This window comes from Coffea eugenioides, chromosome 7 (assembly GCF_003713205.1).
Source record: "Coffea eugenioides isolate CCC68of chromosome 7, Ceug_1.0, whole genome shotgun sequence".
NCBI classification, from domain to species: domain Eukaryota; kingdom Viridiplantae; phylum Streptophyta; class Magnoliopsida; order Gentianales; family Rubiaceae; genus Coffea; species Coffea eugenioides.
In genome coordinates, this window is record NC_040041.1 from 19,162,915 (window position 1) to 19,185,797 (window position 22,883).

The following is a 22,883-nucleotide window of genomic DNA, read 5'->3' on the forward strand; positions in this document are numbered from 1 at the left end:
AAGAATTGTTGCCTTAATATGTCTGGAGTTTTAGGTGCCCTCAAGCTTCTAATTGAGTTGGCATTGGCATAGATAATGATGGTGTTGATATTAATATGGGCAGTTTTGACTATAGCGTATACATTCTGGTAAAATTATAACTATTTACAATTTTTGTATGTATCGAAAATGAACAGCAAGTATTATAAACCATTTACTGCTTTAGTATCCAGATTTGCCTCGAATTGCTATAATTTCTATGCGGTCTAAAAATGTCCATTACTTGGAAATGCACTTCGGCTGAAAGTAGACAAAAGCTGACCCCATTAGGCCCCATGAAAGGGACCCTAATGTATCCACAGGCCCGGCCAGGAAAATAAAGTCTTGCCGACAATATTTGACTATTTTCAGATCATGAGAAAGTTGTAAACCTTGAACTATATGTTTATTCAAGGAACAAATTTGATCTCAGAGTGAATAGAAGATACAAATAATGGACATATCCTCCAGTAGTAGCACTAGTTGCTTTAAGTTTGCTCTAGAATATATTGGCCGGTTGCATCGTACGGCCTTAGCGTTCCATTATGGTATCTCGAATCTGAAGATGGAGGTGAGACTATTACAAAGCTTTGAACTGTATCTGACAAAGTGTAGGAGGAGGAGGAACCATGAAACTTGGTTGGAACAAGATGAGGAGGAGAAGGATGTTACGTCTTCCAGAATTCAAGGTCTGATTATAAGGAGAATGCAAGATCTTGAATTTGTTTGCAGCGAATACTTGACTCATTCTCGTTCGTCTGATTGGACTCATATTCAAAGGGAGGTCACCAGATTCCGGGAAGCAATCAAGCTGTTTTTTGAAACAGATATCTACGAACCGTGCATCAACTTTCTGCTGGACTGTTACTGGCTGAGAGATCCGGAGCTAGTTATTGATTTCATTGATTCGGTTTCCGAGAATCTGGCAGAAATTGACGAATCCCATTTCAAACGTCTTGACGAGAAGCTAATATTCTTGAAGAGTTTCATTCGCTTTGCCATGCTTCGCGGGGTCGAGGGTCAACAATTGATAGATCTCTTGATTCACACAGAAGTGGTGGCTATCAAGGCATTACGCCTGGCTTCTAAATGGTGGTCTGACAGTAGCGGATATAATCATGAAACAAAACTTCAAATTTCACGGCTAATAAGTGAGAAGATTAATCCTGGTGATCCCAAGGTCCAAGAAACTTACATCCATGTCTTGACTGCTTCAAAGTTATCAATATCATCAGACACTTCAGCTCTGGAGAAGAGTAAGCAACCAGTAGCTGACTTTATGGATTTTCTCGTTCAGAATACTGCGGAGCTACTACAACCTTGTACCAGTACTCCAGTCCCGATTATGAATCAAATGCTCAAAATTGTTGAGGGGCTAAGATTCCTGACAATCCTTCTTAGGCATCAGGAGAAGTTCAAAGAGCTATGCCATGAAATGAAGAATCTTATTGGAATTGTGGCCTGTGATGCTGCGATTGTAATTTTCTCTCTTTCTGTGAATCAAATCGAAGAAGGCTTGGCCAAGGAAACCGATCTTGATCTTTTTCATTTGCTCAAAGTGATCAAGCTTATGAGGGCAGAATTTACACAGGTCTATCCACTAACATCAGTATCGGGATTTGGTTTTCCTAGGATCTGTGAGTTGGGATCTATGGATTTTCTCCTAAGAAATCTGAAGGAACTAGCAAGGACTGATGAAATTAATGGTTCAAATGTTTTTCCAGTGGATAAAATCCAGACGATCCAAGAAGATTTTGAATTTTTAAGATCTTTCCTAGTGAAAATCAAGGAGCAACGCAATCAGAACGAAAAACTCCAAGCTTTCTGGAGTCGTGTTATGGAGGTTGCATATAAAGCAGAGTTAGTGATCGACTGGACACTTGTTGGTGATGGATATGAATATTTTTTGGATGATGTTGCTAGAGATATCAATGTTATAAAGATTGAGGCTCAAGAGATCTATGATAGCATAAGATATGTTGGAGAAACCACCAAGGGAGTTACCAAGACTTTCACTCGCATGCCATCACAAGTTACTATCGCCACCTACAATGAAGATCTAGTGCCTCTCGACGACGAGGTGAAAACTATCACTGATAGTCTTACAAGAGGAGGATCAAGGCAGTTGGATGTTGTTTCCATCGTGGGTATGCCTGGGCTTGGTAAGACCACATTAGCCAATATAGTTTACAATTCTCCATCAGTAATATTGCATTTCAATATTCTTGCTTGGTGCACTGTTTCTCAAGCATATAGTATGCACAACATGTTAGTTCAGATATTGGGTAGTATTGAATCTGAGAAACTTGAACAATATCGAAAGGTGGATGAACATGATTTGGCTGTAAAGCTAAAACAAGTTTTGTTGAGAAATAAGTATCTCTTGGTTTTGGATGATTTGTGGGACGCTAAGGCTTGGAATTTGTTGGCGAGATCATTGCCCGATGATGCCAATGGAAGCAGGATTCTCATCACGAGCAGATTGCAGAATTTGTCTCTGCAATTCAAACCTGATAGCAAGGTTCACCCTCTTCGCCGCCTTACCGACGAAGAGAGTTGGAAATTGCTGCAGAAAAAGCTATTTGGCAAAGAAGATTGTCCTCCAAGACTAAGTCAAGTTGCATCTCAAATAGCAAAATCTTGTAGAGGCTTACCTCTCACGGTTGTCCTCGTTGCTGGAATTCTTGCTAATACTGCAGAAGACTGCTGGGAAGAAGTTACAAAGAGTCTAACTTCCAGTATTGTCCTTGATGATGAATACTGTATGAAGACACTTGAGCTGAGTTATAGTCATTTACCAGATGATTTGAAGCCGTGCATTCTTTACTTTGGTGCATTTCAAGAAGACAAAAATGTTCCTGTCCGAAGGTTGTTTTGGCTCTGGATCTCTGAAGGATTTGTGCGAAAGACTGAAGGAATGAGATTAGAGGATGTGGCAGATGACTACTTGAAGGATCTGGTTGATAGAAGTTTAGTTATGGTTTCCGAACAAAGAACTATGGGTAGTGTCAAAGCCTGCCGAGTTCATGATTTGGTACATGAGTTTTGTGTGAAAAAAGCCAAAGAAGAAAACTTTCTACATGTTTTGCATAGTTGGAATGATCATACTGGCCCAAACAACCTCTTGAGAGTTTGTAATCGAAGTGTCAGGAATTTGAGGATTTGGGAGTTAGTGCTAGAATTTCCCAATGTACGCAGTTTGTTATTGTTTAAGGAGGATGATTTGGGATTTTGGTTACCTAAACTTCTTAGAGTGTTGGATTTGGGGGAATTGGATTTTGGTGCATATTTTCCTATGGAAGTATTTTTGCTTGCTCACTTGAGATACTTGGCTCTTCGTACTACAAAAGTAAATTTCATCCCAGCTGCAATAGGTAACCTCTCAAGGTTACAAACTTTTCTGCTACGAAGAAACGACATTGATTGTTTGTTACCCAAGACTATCTGCAACATTAAGACGTTGAGGCATCTATGGACTACAAATCCCTATATTGGCTTTATTTTTCCTGTTGAAAATCTTGAAGTATCCCCAGTTTTAGATCATTTAGACACTTTAAGCCTTACCATTGATCCCTCCTCTCAAAGCTTGCAAAAGATACTGACAAAGTTACCAAACATCCGCAGGCTAAGATGTAAGATGAGGAAATCAAGAGAGGAACCTACTAGAATTTGCGACAGGATTCTGGTGTTTGACTGTTTGAATAAACTAGAATCACTTACTCTGCCTTTCTTTGATGAATATGGATTTAAATTCCCTTTGAATTTGAAGAAGTTGACTCTAATACATAATGAGCAGCCATGGAGTGAAATCTCAAAAATTGGAAAGTTACCCAATCTTGAAGTGCTTAAATTACTTGAGCACTCCTCTGGGGAAGAATGGGAAATGCAAGAAGGGGAGTTCCCTAACCTTCGAGTCTTGAAATTGAGAGCCTTGTGGGAGTTTCGCAGCTGGATTGCATCTTCTGATAATTTTCCCCGTCTTGAGAAATTGATTGTGCACGATTGTCACCAATTGGAAGCGGTGCCTTCTTGTTTAGGAGAAAGTCCGACTCTTGAAATGATCGAGGTGAAATTGTGTCGCGAGTCTGTTTCAAGCTCAGTGAAGCAAATTCAACAAGAACAGATAGATATGGGAAATGAGGTTCTGAAGATCTCGATTGAACATTGTGTTGATGCATGGAGTTCCAGCGAAGAAGAAGAAGTGTCAAATCCCTCAGAAACAGAATCAATCCCCTCACAAGAGTCCAATTGAAGTTTCTTGAAAGCAATTTCTGGAGCTTCCTTTTTTATTTTTTTGGTTTGAGTTGATGCAGCTACCTGTAACTTTGTGACTGCAATGGCAAGCTGAGCACAAGTTTATATGCAAGATACACTTTTCTCTTCCTTCTTTGTATTTTAGTCGGAGTAGTACAGAAACTTTTAACTTGCTTCTTTTTTTCCTCAATAAAGAACCATATACTCAATTAATTAATATGTTAAAACATCCGTATTTTTTGGCAACAAATATTAAGCATTGACAGAAGAAAAAGGGGGAAAAAACTTGGTTATGTTGCTTTTCAAAAAGAGAAAGGGCGTAGCAAAAGAACAGTAAAATTTGCCTCAAATGGTTGTCTTATGCAATTTGCGTAATGTTGTTATATGCAGCCCATTTTCATTGGCATTAGAGCTAGAAATAGCTTTGGATATCAAACCAAGGACAATGCTTTAGCAACAATAGTTATGGTAACGATAGTTTTTACCTAATATAACATGTTATTGCACTTTTAGCGACCATTTAATTACTTGTAGTTCCTATCCACCTAAATAGGATAACACCTAAAAATATGGAAGTAAGTTTTTCATCTAAAATAGTAAGTTAACCTTAATAAATTAGTAATTTTTATACCTCAAAAGGTAAATTGGAATAAATATTAAACTTACTTTTTAAATAAATAAATTACTACTTTATATCCCAAACTTACTTTTTAAAGAGTAAGTTTAGTTCAAGTAACAGTAAGTTTTTATACATAAATAGTAATTCTTACTAATAACATGATAAATTTGATTAATGATCAAAACTTACTGATTTTTGGAATACATGTACAGTTTTACATTAAAAACTTATCTCAAACTAGTATTAGGAAGTTTATTTGAAATAATGATAAGATGTTTTATTAATGATTAAAACTTAGTACCTTAGTTAGTAAGTATTCGTAATATATCTGTATAATAAATGATTATAGGTATAATTTAATTTTTTTTTGTATTTATATATTTTAAAATACTATGAAAAGTAATTTCACTTTTCAGATAACCTTGTAAAATATGTAATAAAATTTTGTCATATTATAAGTTTTTAATCATTTTCAATTTTTGAAAAGTTTGAAAGTTTGGATAATAATAACAACAAATCTTCCTAGTTATATATAGAATATCACTTGTTTATATATCACAATTTTTATAATTTAACACCTATGAATATAATAAGATGATAAATTTTTAATAAATTTACATCTAGGACACAAGAATTAATAAGAGTTAAAGTCCAAACAAAATGAGAAAGAGTATAACAATAAAAATGACAAAATTAATATAACGGTTAATATAAGAAAATCAGTATGATCTGGACTTTTTTCCTTGGGAGATTGTTCAGAAAAATAAGATCCAACAATTAAATGAAAATCACTTGCACATATAATCTATTGTATAATTTAACTTAAATTTAGTTCAAGTATAAAACGGTCCTAAAATAATTAGCGCACTATGATACAATGTTATTTTAACAACAACAAATTTTTGTACTAAAAGTCTCAAATATCCATGACATACATATGAGGGATATTTTACCGTATTTGTATCTAACTGTAAGCACAAATTTCATTGCCAAAAATAAAAGACACGAAAACTTACACGAATGTCAAATTTATTAAATCAAATAATAAGAGAGTTACAATCTCTAAAAATTCTTGAATCAAAGAAATTAATCCCCTAATTCTTCTCTTCAAAAGCACTCCTAATTAAAGCATAATAAAATCAAGTTTTTTTTAACTTTTTAATGTAGTAGTTATATGTACTAAAAAATTAGTAAACCATTCCTACAATGCATTGCTTCTCCTAAAAGTAATAATATTTTGTAAATAAATTGAAATAATTTTGTAAAAGATTTTATGCATTTTCATTAATATAATCAAGAGAATTTTGCACCTTTAAAATATAAATAGAAAGAAAGGAAAATGGTATGAGTATAAAGGTGACCAAATGCAATATATATCACATCGTGTGTTTAGATATGATTTGTTAAATAATCAGTAATTTAGTCCTGGTCAATATATGATGCATATTGATTTCTTATAAATAAAAATATAATTATGCATTAACAGAATTCGTAGTTTGAATGCAATCAATTGTGCACCTATTTCCTTTTTTTAAGTAGCTATTATTTATTTTATTACTTAGGTTATATATTTACATGTAAAATAACAACAATAGCGTGCCAATCCTCGGACCAACAGAACTTCAATTATTGTTAACTAAACTAATTTTACATTGATAAAAAATAGTCTAGAAAATGAAATGCTAATGGCAACAATTGGTAACAATTAGCAATCTTTTAATTTTGGGAAAATAAAAAATAAGTTCCCAAAATATTTCACTTTTATTTTTTAAAAAATCTCAACTTGTTAATTAAATTCAAAATGATTTTATTATAAAAAATATTCGTCCTCAAATTAACATCAATGATTAGACATGAGATACAAAAATGGAAAAAAGAGATAAAAATATGGTAAAATATCTCTCATACATATGTAATGGATATTGGAGACTTTTGGCAAAAAACATTTTTGTTGTTAAAATAATATGTATTGTAGTGTGCTAATTATTTTAGGATCATTTTGTACATGAACTAAATTTAATTTAAATTATACAATAGATTATATATATATGCATGTGATTTTTGTTTAGTGATTGGATCTTATGTTCATGAACAATCTCCAGAGAAAAAAAAATCCAGATTATACTAATTCTATTATTTTTATTGTTGTATTAATTTTTACACTATTTCTCTCATTTTGTTAGGTCTATATTAATACAAGTTTAATTCTTATTATTTCTTGTGTCCCAGACAATAAATATATTAAAACTTTATCATCTTATTATATTAATAGGTTTTAAATTATAGAAATTACATAGATAAGTAATATTCCATATATAACTAGGAAGATGTGTTGTTATTATTATCCAAACTTTTAAACTTTTCAAAAATTATTCAAAATTATAATACAACAAAATTTTATTATTTTATAAGGTTATGTGAAAGGTCAAAATATTTTTCACAATATTTTAAAATATATAAATACAAAAAAATTTTAAATTATGCATATAATCATGTATTATACAAATATATTACGAGTACTTACTAACTAAGGTGCTAAGTTTTAATCATTAATAAAACATTTTATTGTTATTTCAAACAAACTTCCTAGTATTGGTTTGGTATAAGTTTTTTTAAGCAAAATAGTACATTTGTGCCATAAATTAGTAAGTTTTGGTCATTAATCAAATTTACTATGTTATAAGTAAGAATTACTATTTATGTATGAAAACTTACTATTACTTGAACTAAACTTACTCTCTCAAAAGTATGTTTGGGATATAAAATAGTAATTTATTTATTTAAAAAGTAAGTTTTATATTTATTCCAATTTACCTTTTGAGACACAAAAGTTACTAATTATTACGGTTAACTTACTATTTTAGATAAGAAACTTACTTCCTTATTTTTAGGCATTATCCTATTTAGGTGGATAGGTCAAACAGGTAATCAAATGATCGCTAAAAGTATAATAACTTATTATATCAAGTAAAAACTGTTTAGTTACCATAACTATAGTTACTACAATATTTTCCATCAAACCAAAAGGAAAAGGATCTAAAAACTTGTGCGACAGTTATCTTTATATGTGTCTTTCTTCGTTACACTATTTTTATGTGCTAACTTTCTCTAATTAGCGGTACTTTTGGAAGTCTAAAGAAAGTAAATATTCTAAAACTTTTTCTTAACAGTTTCATGTTTTAGTTTTCATTCTAAGTGATTAGCTATTCAAACTGATCAGAATGAAAATTCAAAGAAACTAGATGACAATTTTGTAGAGCAATTTTTGTACTTTTTTTTATCAATTGTTCTTGCTCTGCAACTATTCCTTCCTCTAGCGAAATTAATGACAATCAAATTAAAATATTTTGAGATGGAAACAAGTTGACTGCATTAATAATCACTAGTTTTTGCAAAAAGGATTTTTTTAAAATTCATAATGCACTTTGCTTCACATATCAAAATTCTCTCTTCCAGAAAATACTTTTTTTTAATGAAAGAGCTCATATTTTTGTTAACATAATTTTTTTAATTTTATTACACAAATCTCTGTGCTCTACAATTTGTAGAGAAAAATTGTATCAATTTTTTTTAGGGTTGGACGTAATCTATTTCTTTTCACTACATATACAATTTGAAAATGGAGAGTGTTGCGATGACGAGGAGTCACTGCTATAACTCATAAATGAGTTGTTGATATGATGCCACGGGTAGGTTTTAACCTACTATTACACCTTTCACTGGCGACAAAATTGTAGTAGTGAACTTGGTGTAACTAATTGTAAGTTTTTTGCAGAAAACAAGTAACTTTCGTAATTTATGTAACTTACTATTTAAATACCTAATCTTACTAGATTTTTAGCAAAAAAGATTCACTTTTTTATGTCAAAATTTATCATTTTTTTATATACAACCTACTACCTTTTTAGAATTTATCAGTTTTTTTAAAAACTAAATTTGATTAATTGCTGCTTAATTCTTAATTCAAGTCCTGATTCCTCCATTATCAATTTTCCCAGCAAAAACTACAGGCCCATGCTTTCAAGTTTGATCTTGCCAAATATTATGCATTTGTTTGTCTAAAACATCTGCTAACTCGACAATTCCCATTCATTGTTTACATTTCTTCTTGGCATAATCTCGTACAACTTATTCTTATTCTTTGTGCTAACTACTTAATTTGGTATCCTAATTGACTTGCTTTTATGTTTGTTCTCTGCCTTGAAGTACGCTAAGTATCCAAAACATATCCGGTTTGTTTATAATAACTGGTGGCAGAGTCAAGACCTTAGGTTGGGGGGATTCCACCTCCGAAAATACATGAAATGAAGTAATAATATAATTAAAACCAATAAATATTTATGTGAAATATAACTTCTTTTTTCTAAGTTTAATACGCTTTGAAGTTTATATTGTAGTATTAACTTTAAGTAGATTTAAAGTTCTTGTAAATGGTAACCATTGTGAATTTTTAATCTTTTGAGGGTCAATGCAGATAGAACAGGCACAATGTCAATGTTTACTCTAATTATACACATTTCTAATAATATACATTTATACATTTATAAATACATTTATATTATGTATTATATATAATACAATACACTTATAATACATTTATATATTTATTTATAAATATAATATATAATAAATAAATAAATATAATACACTTATTTATTTATATATAATATATAAATTTATTTATAAATATAATACACTTACTTATTTATAATAATATATAAATATATTTATTCATAAATATATAAATATATTTATTTATAAAATATTTATAATTGTATTATAAATGCATAAATGTATATAAATATAAAAACATAAAAATTATAAATTATAAGATACAGTTATATAATATTCATTTATAATTTATATATTTATAGTAATATACATTTAAACATTTATAAATATATTTATATTATGTATTATATATAATATAATACATTTATATATAAATATATGAATATATTTATTTATAAAAGTATAAATATATTTATTTATAAATATTTATAAATGTATTATAAATGCATAAACGTATATAAATATAAAAATTATAAATTATAATTTATACATTTATATAATATTCATTTATAATTTATACATTTATACATTTATAAATATATTTATATTATGTATTATATATAATATAATACATTTATATATTTTTATAAATATATTTATTTATAAATATTTATAAATGTATAATTGTATATTGTTATAAAAATATAAAAATTATAAATTATAAAAATACTCGAAAATATGTTTTAAAAATACATCTAAAAGTAATCCATAAAACATCTACAGTAAAAGTTTTTTATATAATTTTTGAAAAACAACCCCAAAAACAACTAATCCAAACGGACTTGTATTTGAAAAATGAAATGCTACAGTGCTGTTTTTGAAAAACAATCCCAAAAACAGCTAATCCAAACGGACCCACTATCTATAGCAGTGAACGCCAGTTTTCACTAATTTGATGCTTATGCTTGTGGCTAAAGCTGGATGACTTGTATTAGATGAAAAGCTAGACTTGAGAAGATAGGTTTTGTACTAAACCTACCAAAAAAGGGAAAAAAAATTTCTGGTACTGTGAATAGCAAATAAGGAGTTTATGTTGAAATTTGTGTAGCCTTAAATTTATTGCTATATGAAGTTTCTCAGAAGATACTATTATCCTATGCTACAAAGAGCAAAGATTTTGGATATTATCTTCAGTCATCAGCTTACTTAGAGGTATTCTCATTAAGTGATGGATTGCACATTATGTTATAGGATAAATTGAAAGGGGCGAAGAAGATTATTCAATTGGTTCTAAAAAAGAATGAAATAGATGAAGATCAATTCAAGCAAAAATAACTTTTTTCTTTCTTCTGCCTTTGACCTTTTTTTATTAGGAATTTCCTGTCTAATGAAAAGACAAATCATATTTAAAAGAAGATAGGACCTTAGACTTGTGCCTTTTTAAAAAATCCATCGCTCAAATTAAATACTTGAAATTTGCCAAACCTGGAACAATTGAACCAATCATTTTGCAAGCCCTCGATTGTTTTAGTGATATCCTTCTTTTAAGGTCCCTCAAAACACATTTTCCGCTAGGTTATGGGGCAGAGTCTCTAGTCTTTATGGCCTAGTATGAATATCTCTTACAAGAATTGGAAATAATCAAACCATTTTCTTACATGAATCTCACATATCCCAACCTCCTCATTGCAAATTACTTTTGGGGATTGCGATTCCAATCTCTCCCATCTCTTTCTCCTATGAAACTAATTTATATCGAGTTGATTCTGGAAGTTTGCAATTCTTCATTATCAACTTGACTGACATGACTTTGCCTTGTGTTAGCCATGCCAGTCCCATGAATTGGTTAAAAGAAACCAATCTTAGAGTTTTTCATTTCTACATGTTGAGGTTCCCAGAGTTAAAGATCTAGGATTTTAGTCTCATAAATTGTAGATTGAGTGCGAATTTATATTAGTGTTTCCTCTACTCGAAATAAAAAAAAAAAATAGTGTTTCTTCCGTCATTCGTGAATTAGTGAAAATTTTACTAAATTGCAACCTATTAATGTGAATTCAGCAATAGTGGGTTAGTTATAATCCTATATAGTCCTCCGTCTCCAAAGTTATCTTATTTTTTTTCTTCCTTCTCACTAACTTTTTGTCTCTAACTTCCCTCGCTTCGCAAACAGAACATCTTCCTCCTCAGTTGGTTTTCCTCCCCCTTCCTATGGCTTTTTTTTTTTTAATGTTTGCAATAAAATCTTTTTTTTAAAAAAAAAATTCTAGTGCAAGTTTTCTCCTCTCCTAGAGATTGCTAGTAGGAGTTTTCTTCTCTTCTAGCAATTTCTAGTAGGAGTTTTATGTAGTTTTCCAATTCCTTTTACTAGATCTTTTTTTTTTTTTTTTTTTTTTGCAAATTTAGATGTTAGATTTGAGATTCCTTAAATCTATTTGATAGATCTCACTATAATATTTGGACTTGAAGCAATTAATCAAGAGAACTGACAATCAAATGTATGCATAGATGTTCTTAGGGCTATAATTTTTTATCTTATTTTCGGAATGTTTGTGAAACTTTACATTATAATATTTATCAATTATTCAGATGCATTTGTTTCTATGTTTTAGATCTTTAGTTTCTATGTATGTTTGATGATATAATTTCGTTATCAGTGCAGAATTTCATTATTAGTTTTTTTGCCCCTTTAGCAACAAATATTAAGAGGGGACTAGAAAAAAAAAGTGTTACTTTTCAACAGAGAAAGCGCATGGGAAAAGAATAGTAAAATTTGCCTCAAATAGTTGTCATCATTTTGCCTATTGTTGTCATATGCAGCCCATTTTCATTGGCATTATATCTAGAAATAGCTTAGTGATAGGTTGCAATTTTATCATTTATTTTATAATTAATTTCCCATATTACTTGACCCGATGTAGATTAATTGTTGAATTTTACTCACTTTTAGTATTTTACATTTATTTTAGAGAGTAGAACGAAAATATGATAACAAGTGCTAATTTGACAGGAAAGGAGTCCAAGTCACAGAACTTACCCGAGGGGCATTGTTGGTAACCGAAAAACTTGGGCCCATTTCGGTAATTGCTGAGGAAGAAAGCACGGGCTATAGTCTTATTCCCTTGGAGGGGCCGCCGCACAGGAGCGAAGCTTTAGAGTAGCTAGATATTAGATAGAAACAAAGCGTAGAGAACTAGCACTACTTTGATGGCTTAGTCTTTGATTTTTCTTTTTTGTTTAGCTCTTAGTAGTTTTCCTTTCATTCCTCGGATGTCAGGAGCAATTAGGAGATTCAATCATTATCTGTAAATTTCATTTTCCATTCATTTGTTCAGACGAATTGGGCTTTCCCAAACGCAGACAATGACCGCAACTTTTGCTTCAATTTTGTATGGGTGTTCCGCATCAAATATGAACTAATTTCCTCACTCTAGTCAAGGAATAACGGAGGGGTTTGGCTCGCCTAAAAATTGTGAGATCGATTTAATTTAATTTAATTTTTTTATTTATTGATATTCGCATATCCCTTGATTGTAGTATTTATGATTATTTAATTAATTGATTGTCTTTGAGAACAGGTATCTTGGGAGGAAAACATCTAGTCACTGTATTATGAGTGACCAACTAGTATTTATAGGAGTACAAACCTAACCGACTATTTACAAGAATACCCTTACTAATATATTATCTACAAGAATACTAATATTCTCCTAACACTCCCCCTCAAGTTGGAGCATATATATCATAAGCACCCAACTTGTTACAAAGGTATTTCACCCTAGAGCCCCCTAAACTCTTGGTAAACAAATCAGCCAATTGATCTGCAGACGGTACATGAGATGTCTTGATGACTCCATCAAGTAATTTCTCTCGAATGAAATGACAATCAACTTCAATATGTTTTGTCCTTTCATGAAACACTGGATTAGACGCAATATGGACAGCCGCCTGATTATCACACACTAAATTCATAGGCTGTTTATACTCAAACCCAATTTCAAGTAACATGCTTTTCAACCAAACCAACTCACACACAGTGTGAGCCATAGCACGGTATTCAGATTCTGCACTTGATCTGGAGACAACTGTTTGCTTCTTACTCTTCCACGACACTAAATTACCACCAACAAACACACAATATCCTGTGGTCGATCTTCGATCTGAGGCAGAACCGGCCCAATCTGCATCACTATATCCTTCAATATCAGTGTGTCCATGATTTTGATACAGCAACCCTTTTCCAGGAGCACCCTTAAGATACCTGAGAATCCGTATAACAGCATCCCAATGACTAGTACGAGGGGTATCAAGAAATTGACTCACAACACTCACTGCAAACGAAATGTCAGGTCTCGTTACAGTGAGATAATTTAACTTACCCACAAGTTTTCGATATTGCTTAGGATCATCAAGTAATGCTCCTTGATCTCTTGCTAATTTCACATTGGGATCCATAGGAGTATCCACAGGTCGGCAACCTAACATCCCAACTTCACTCAACATATCGAGTACATATTTCCTTTGACATAAATAAATCCCATATTTAGACCGAGCTACCTCAATACCCAGAAAATACTGTAAATGACCTAAATCCTTTGTCTGAAAGTTTGCCTGCAGATTGGATTTAAGTTTCTGGATCCCCACAACATCATCACCTGTAATCACAATATCATCCACATAAACAACTAATAAAATTTTACCAGCATTAGAATGCCCATAAAATACAGAGTGATCTACTCCACATCTCGTCAGACCGAACTCCATGACCACACTACTAAACCGGCCAAACCAAGCCCTTGGAGACTGTTTCAATCCATATAAGGATTTTTTCAAACGACAAACCAACTGCGAATTCTCCCCCTGAACAACAAATCCAGGAGGTTGTTCCATATATACCTCTTCTTCCAAATCTCCATGCAGAAATGCATTTTTCACATCCAACTGATGCAATGGCCAATTGTAAGTTGCTGCCAAAGAGATAAGAAGGCGAACCGAGGTAATCTTTGCAACAGGAGAAAATGTTTCTAAGTAGTCTACTCCATACACCTGAGTAAATTCTCGAGCTACCAGACGAGCCTTCAATCTATCAATAGAACCATTAGGCTGCACCTTTATAGTGTACACCCATTTACAACCAACAACAGGCTTACCTGAAGGACGAGGGACAAGATCCCAAGTACTATTTTGTTCCAAAGCAGACATCTCTTCTTGCATAGCTAATCTCCAACCAGGATGATTAAGAGCATAGGTAATAGACTTAGGAATGGAGATAGAATCAAGGGAAGCAACAAAAGAAGAATATGACATAGAGAGACGAGAATAAGACACAAAATTAGAAATAGGATGGGAAGTACAATGTCTCTTACCTTTGCGTAAAGCAATAGGAAGATCTAACTCAGAGGAGGGCGTCATACCTGAATTTGAAGATTGAGAGTTAATTGGTGAAGTGCGTGGCATATCAGGAACTTTCTCAACCATGGAACGACGAGAGTAAACTTGAAGATGAGGACGAGATAATCGAGCTATGGAATCTGGTGGACTAGATAACTCAGGAAATAAAGGGGAAGGGACTGGTAAAACAGGAGAAGAAAAAGAGGGACACTGGTCTAACTCACAAGGCATACTGTGTTTGATAAAATATGGAGTAGATTCAAAGAAAGTAACATCAGCACAAGTAAAAAATCGATTTAAAACTGGACTGTAACATCTATACCCTTTTTGCGCTCGTGCGTATCCTAAGAAAATACACTTAATAGCACGAGAATCTAATTTATTCACCCCGGGAGTAAGCTGATGAATAAAGCACACACATCCAAAAATACGAGGAGGTAATTTAAACACAGGTTCATGAGGAAAAAGAATGGAGTGAGGTAATTGACCTCCAAGAATATTAGATGGCATGCGATTAATTAAATAACATGCAGTTAGAACTGCATCACTCCAAAATTGTTTGGGCACATTCATGTGCAACAACAGTGTTCGAGCAATTTCGATTAAATGTCCAATTTTTCTTTCAGCAACTCCATTCTGTTGTGGAGTGTGAGGACAAGAGGACTGATGAATAATACCAGACTTACTCATAAAGGTATTAAAAGGAGTGGAAAAATATTCTTTCGCATTATCACTGCGAAGTATACGTACCGGCACACCAAATTGATTCTTTATTTCTGCAACAAATGCACAAAAAATGGAATATAGTTCTGAACGATCTTTCATTAAATAAAGCCATGTAACTCTTGAAAAATCATCAACAAAGATTACAAAATATTTAAAACCTAACTTTGAAGTGACTCGACTAGGATCCCAAACATCAGAATGAACTAACAAAAACGGTTCAGAAACCCGTTTATTGACTCTAGGAGCAAAAGAAACACGATGATGCTTTCCTAACTGACAAGACTCACATTCTAACGAAGATAATTGACTCAAAATAGGAACCAACTTTTTCAAATTTTGTAAAGATGGATGACCTAAACGACAGTGAATTTCAAGAGGAGAAACAGTAGCAGGACATGCTATCAGACCATTGAAGTTGAGAAAGTAAAGACCATTATGCTCATGCCCTCCACCAATCGTCCTCTTTGTCTTCAAATCCTGAATGACAACAGAATCAGGAGAGAAAGTAACTGTACACTGTAGAAATTTAGTGAGCTTACTAACAGACATTAGATTAAAGGGTAAATTGGGTACGTAAAGAACAGAAGACAGCGGAAGTGATTGATTAATTTCTACAGTGCCTCGTCCTTTAACTTTAGTGGTAGATCCATCAGCTAAAGTAACATGAGGAAAGGGAGTACACTCTTGAAAATTAGAAAAAATTTTAGAGGTACCTGACATATGATCAGTAGCTCCGGAGTCAATAATCCATGAGTCATTACCTTTTTGTGCTAAAGAAGCAGAGGGAAGAGATGCGTGATTTGTAGCTTGGTACTGTAGGAATTTAACATAATCTTTCTCAGATATAGTAACAGTTTTCTGGGACCCATGTGCTGAAAAACTCGATTCAATGTGGTCATTGGTAACCGCATTAACAAACCTTTCAACCATGGCGAATGGCACGTCAAAACAAAGAAAAGGTCAAAACTCGAGATGAACAGCGTGTGAACAGTGAACAGCGCCGCGAACAGTGAACAGTGTCGCATGAACAGTATGCGATGAACAGTGAATAGTCGCGATGAACAGTGAATAGTCGCGATGAACAGTATCGCGTGAACAGTCGCGATGACCAAAACTTTTGCTAGATGTTTAACCCTAACCCTAGGACTTTTGCTCTGATACCATGAGAACAGGTATCTTGGGAGGAAAATATCTAGTCACAGTATTATGAGTGACCAACTAGTATTTATAGGAGTACAAACCTAACCGACTATTTACAAGAATACCCTTACTAATATATTATCTACAAGAATACTAATATTCTCCTAACAGTCTTGAATCCGGATAATTAGTTAACTTGATAATCTATTGTCAATTAGGGCATTAAATCCGTAATTGTTTAATTGCCTTGAATTAATGACAACTGGCATGATTAGATTTGTATGAGGGGGATACGCGGGCTAATCTGAAATAATCCTGGTAGTGCGTTATTTGGTTAGAATAGGACTCCTCTAATACATAAGGCAATTGAAGAATTAAATCTTACGGGCGTGACTAAGATTATTTCTCAATTAGAGTAGTGATTAACGGGCATACCTTAATCACCGGTACAGTAAGGAGGGGTTGACTGTCATCGCTTGTTTAACAGTTATAACCTATTTGTTAGTAAATAATTAGAAATGCATCAATTAGGTGAACCATTGTTGAAGTTATTTCTTGGCTAGACTTTTAATTATTATTACTCTGATTTTAGTTATTTGTCATTTAATCTTTTGTTGGTTATTTATTTTTATTCGAACCATTTACTTATTGCCATTGCTATAAAAATCCTCCATTGTTACTTTGAACATAAAAAAGAAACAAATATCCCCAATCCCTGAGGATACGACCCTACTTGCCCTGTTTACAAATTAATAATTATTTGTGAAAAAGTCATCCCATTCGGGTATATCGAATCAAGTAAATTTTTCGAGAACAGGGTGAATCAAGTAATCCATTGCACACCTAAAGTCCCTACTCCAATATTTGGAATCGGGTTTTGGTTATTTTAATTGGTAAATAGGTTTATTTTTATTATTGCACAGGCATCTATAACCTGTCAATTTTTTGCGCTGTTGTCGGGGACTAGTGTCAGTTATTTGTTTCTTTTTAAATTTATTTTTGTTCTAATTTTCTGGTTCCTTTGTATGCCTCGTTCTTTTCGTACAGGTGAATTAATTTTCGACCCCTAGGTAGAGAAGATTGCGCGTAGAACAAGAAAAGAGACCAGATAACTCAGAGATGAGCAATCAAGCGGTGCATCTCAAAGACCTGAGCCAGAAGTTGAACTAACAAATTCGTTTGGTGATACTTCGAGTGACTCGGATCAAGAAAAAGTGACTATGGCTAATGCACAAACATTAAGGGAGTTGGCTGCTCCTGATTTAACTCAACAGTCTTTATGCATTACTTTTCCAAATTTAAATGATAACACCCCATTTGAGTTAAAATCTGGGTTAATTCATCTTCTGCCATCTTTTCATGGGTTACCAGGTGAGGAGCCTTATAAGCATTTGTAGGAATTTGATGTCGTGTGCAACAGTATGAAACCCCCGAGAATCAGAGAAGAGCAGATAAAAATGAGGGTATTCCCCTTCTCCTTGAAGGATTTTGCAAAAGACTGGCTATACTACCTACCACCAGATAGTATCACCACGTGGGACCAACTGAAGAAAAAGTTCTTAGACAAGTATTTTCCCGCCTCTCGAGCTACAAGTCTAAGAAAGGAGATTTGTGGTATCAAACAACACCCAGGAGAGTTGCTTTATGATTACTGGGAACGATTCAAGAAATTATGCATCAAGTGCCCCCAGCACCAAATAAGTAAGCAGTTGCTCATACAATATTTTTACGAGGAGCTACTTTTCAGAGACAAGAGTATAATTGATACTGTGAGTGGAGGGGTTCTGGTGAACAAGACCCCTCGAGCAGCGTGGGAGCTAATTGAAGGAATGGCGGAGAAATCACAGCAATTTGGTACGAGAGAGGATGTCCCGATACGCAAGGTGAATGAAGTAGAGACATCCTCTATCCAACAACAGTTGACTGAGTTGACTTCTTTTGTTAGGCAACTGGCTATAGGAAATGCATCTCAGACCAAGGTGTACGGGATTTGTACTAGTATGGGTCATTCTACAGAGATGTGCCTAATGATTCAAGAAGAAAGTGCAGAACAAGTAAATATGGCCGGTCACGCGCCCACGCCAAGAAAGGCCTATGACCCGTACTCAAATACGTATAACGCGGGTTGGAGGGACCATCCCAACCTCATCTATGGAGGGAACATGCAGTGTAATTTTGTGTCAAATAGACAACAAGGGTACCAGCAGCAGTACCAACCCCGACCACCTCCGTCACCAAAATCTAGTCCATCTCTGGAGGAGATAATGAAACAACTGATGGCTACCACTGCGCAACATCAACAAAAGACGGACTTCGAACTGCATAACATAAGAAATCAAATGAGCCAGATGCAATCCATGCAAAATCAGATGAACCAAATGGCCATAACAATCAACTGTTTGGAGTCCCAAGTCCAAGGTAAATTGCCGTCTCAGTCTGAGTTGAACCCAAAGAACGTAAGCGCGATGACCCTAAGAAGCGGGAAGGAAATCTAAGGACCCGAACCTGTGATCCCGAAGGACAAGGATGAGGAAAAGATCGAGAACGAGTTTGGGAAGGAGGACAACAGTGGCACAAATCCAAAAGTACTCCCCGACCCAATCATTACAGTCAAGATTAACCCGCCTCCCTTTCCTAGCAGGTTGGAGAAATCAAGAAAACAAGATAAGGAGAAGGAGATCTTGGAGGTGTTCCGCAAGGTACAGATTAATATCCCCCTTTTAGACGCAATCAAACAAGTGCCGAAGTACGCAAAGTTTTTTAGGGATCTGTGTGTCAACCGAAGGTGGCTTAGGGGAGATGAAAGGGTCATTGTAGGGGAGAACGTGTCCGTAATCTTGCAGAGGAAGCTCCCACCGAAATGCGGGGATCCAGGTAGGTTTATTGTCCCATGTAGGATAGATAATACTTTGATTAGGAATAACATGCTGGACTTAGGAGCATCAATCAACGTAATGTCTAAATCTATGTATGCTTCTCTGATGCTAGGTTCATTAAAAGAAACTGAAATAATAATTCAATTAACTGATCGAACAAATGCATACTCTAATGAGTTGGTCGAGGATGTGCTGGTTAGAGTTAATGAATTAGTATTCCCAGCTGACTTTTATGTATTTGACATGGATGATGACCATTCTCCCGACCCCTCGGTTTTGCTCTTAGGTAGACCCTTTTTAAGCACAGCACAGACAAAAATTGATGTTAATAAGGGTACTTTGTCCATGAAATTTGATGGAGAAATAGTCAAATTTAATATTTTTGATACAATGGAACATCCTGTTAACTCTCACTCTATGTTTTCTATTCATGATATTAATCCCTTTGTGCAAAAATTTTATGAGTTTGCTTGCATGGATAAATTCAAAGTTGTTGTGAACAAGTATCAGGGGATGAAAGCAATTTATAAGGTGAAAAGGAATAGAAAATTAAGAAAGAAGGGTACACTCAATGGCTATTTGGATCCTGGAGGAGGGCCATCGATTACAAGAAAAATTGAATTACATCCAAATTGAAGAGTGGTGTTTAAGGTCTAGCCAAAGACGTTAAAGAAAGGCGCTCATTGGGAGACAACCCAATTTCTTTTAATTGTTTGTTCAGTTTTGTTTGATAGATTAAATATGTTTTCTTTGAGTTTGACTGATTTCTGGCTTCAATTTTAGTTTTTGATGACTCGTAGGTATCTCTCTGACATGACGTGCCCGCGTCATGTCGTATGGAGAGCTCATGGTCAGAAGGATTTTCACCCTCATGACGCCCCACATCATGTTGTATGGAGAGCTCATGGTCAGAAGGGTTCTTGCCTTTTTGATGTGCCCGCGTCACGTTTGCGGGAAAGATAAGTATTCAAAACTCGAAAACAGTTTTCGATTTCCTGTTACTCTCTAATTTTAAATTTCGAAAATAAGTTTTGTTCATAATAATAAAATTTAAAAAAAAAGGAAAAAATTAAAAATTAAAAAAAATTAAAAAAAATTTTTAAAAAATTTATTGAATAAAAAAAAGGAAGTCTTTCTGTTTAGCTATCACTTTTGATTTCCAAAATTAGAATTTAAAAAAAATTAAAAAATGAAAAAATTGATGAAAAAAAAAAGAAAAAAACTATTTTGTTTTTGTTTTTGTCTTTTCTTTTTCTTTCTTTTCCTTCTTTCTTTCTTTCTTTTTCTTTCTTCCCTTCCTTTTCTTTCTTCCTCTTTTCTTTCTTTCTTATCCCATGTTTCTTCTTCTCTGTCGACCAAAGACCCTTTGCCCGCCGCCATCTCCTCCCCTCCTTGCCATCGCGCGCCACCTTGCGCGCGACGCTCCATCACGTGGCCGCCCACTTCTCCTGCGGTCGACGCCGCCTTTTCCTCACCCCTCTTCTCTCTCACTCGCCGCCAGCACCAACCGCACGACCACCACCACCTCGCGCGACACAGCCCAACCGATGCCGCAACCATTCCCACTTCTTCCCTTGGAGACCAGTGAAAAATTTGGCAGCGTTTATGCACCATGCGACCTTACACCTTAGTTTGGTTTTCACCTACCACTTTGACCCAACTTCAAGGAAGTTTTATTGCCTTTTCTCCTACTTTTGATGTTTATTTGCTACATTGAGGGCAATGTATTGTTTAGGTATGGGGGGGGATCAGTTGGGGTGCTAGTTTTTCTAGTTTTAGTTTTTAGATGTTTTTCCTTTATTTTTAGTTTGTTATTTGTCTATCTTTCGTTTATTTTCTTTCTTTTTAATGATCAGCTCTAATGTGACTGCCAAGGTTTGATGTTGGATTGTTGCCTCTAATTTCACTATTGCCGAATTTTAATAATAAAAGTGTATCGAGATAATGTGATTGAGTCTAAGAACATCTCTTTGGTGAATATCGGTGATTGCTTGACTCTTTTGATATTTGGTTAACTTTTCCAGGCTTAAGGAATGGTTGTTGGCATTTTCATGTGAATTGATCCAATATTAACTTTAGTTCTCCATATTTGAAGAAATGAGGCTAGTAGCTGCTGTTTTTGTTTGTTTTTGATGTGTTACCTTGAGTTATCGTGTATTTGGATGTGAATTAAGGTTGACTGTACTTCGCTATTAATTATTACTGAGTAACTGGGGATCTTCACCAAAAGTATCGATTCTCGCGTAAAAAAGCAATGATTTCTATGAGTACGTGGTCGTAAAGCGATAGGAGCTAAGTAACCGGGCTCTTTCATCTGAAAAATGTTGGAGTTCGCGTCAAAAGACTCAAATGGCTAAAGACTAAGTCTTTTTGTGCTATTTTAAACAAAAAAAGAAAAAAAGAAAAGAAAATAAATAATTGATAGAAAAAAAAACAAGAGTATAGGTTGTGTTAGTTGGATAGAAGTCAGCTTGCCGACTTATGGATATAATGTTGAGATTCTGGTTAATATTTGGACCATTTACTGATAAATATTGTGCGTCATTCCTTTCTCTTAGATTAGTTAACTTGGAATTGAAGGAGTTTGTGGTTTGAAAGCTAATCGAGGTGATATTTCTCGGATTTTGATCACTGATGTTTGATATATGATTTTCTTGGTATCTTGGTAATATGATAGATAGAGTAATAGCCATTGTCAAATATTGATAGACAAGTGCCAATTTGACATGAAAGGAGTCCAAGTCACAGAGCTTACCCCTGGGGCATTGTTGGCAACGGAAAAACTTGGGCCCATTTCTGTAATTGTTGAGGAAGAAAGCACGGGCTGTAGTCTTATTCCCTTGAAGGGGCCGCCGCACAGGAGCGAAGCTTTAGAGTAGCTAGATATTAGATAGAAACAAGCGCAGAGAACTAGCACTACTTTGCTGGCTTAGCCTTTGACTTTTCTTTTTTGTTTAGTTCTTCGTAATTTTCTTTTCATTCCTCAGATGTCAGGAGCAATTAGGAGATTCAATCATTCTCTGTGGAAAATTGGGGTGGGGTGTTTGGGTAGATAAGTCCCTCGCAGGACTTCAAAAGTTGCCGGCTTTTGAAGTTATTGTGGGGATTAGGTTTATTTGCGAAAAACTCTTACTTTGGTAAGAAAATGTGGAAACAAGAAAATCAGCTCAGGGGTTCGGGGGGTAGTTACTTCCTAGCAGCGGGGGCCCTTGTGGGGTTTTCTATCCCACATCGGAAAATTGGGGTGGGGTGTTTGGGTAGATAAGTCCCTCGCAGGACTTCAAAAGTTGCCGGCTTTTGAAGTTATTGTGGGGATTAGGTTTATTTGCGAAAAACTCTTACTTTGGTAA

At 34.1% G+C, this 22,883-nt stretch overlaps 2 protein-coding genes and 1 non-coding gene across 3 annotated transcripts; 2 read left to right on the forward strand and 1 right to left on the reverse strand.

The window, feature by feature from the left end:
* The first annotated feature begins 472 nt into the window (after positions 1–472).
* On the forward strand, positions 473–4,270 carry LOC113777074 (putative late blight resistance protein homolog R1A-3). Its single transcript, XM_027322119.1, has one exon. The coding sequence runs from the start codon at positions 473–475 to the stop codon at positions 4,268–4,270; it is 3,798 nt and encodes a 1,265-aa protein (XP_027177920.1).
* A 13,844-nt stretch (positions 4,271–18,114) lies between these two features.
* LOC113777075 lies at positions 18,115–20,496 on the forward strand. The gene is made up of 4 exons (XM_027322120.1): positions 18,115–19,113; positions 19,177–19,531; positions 19,646–19,806; positions 20,317–20,496. Exons 1-4 carry the CDS (start codon positions 18,115–18,117, stop codon positions 20,494–20,496), a joined length of 1,695 nt encoding a protein of 564 aa, XP_027177921.1.
* On the reverse strand, positions 18,250–18,356 carry LOC113778939. The gene has a single exon (XR_003469403.1). It is a non-coding gene; the product is annotated as a small nucleolar RNA R71 (small nucleolar RNA).
* Positions 20,497–22,883: the final 2,387 nt, after the last annotated feature.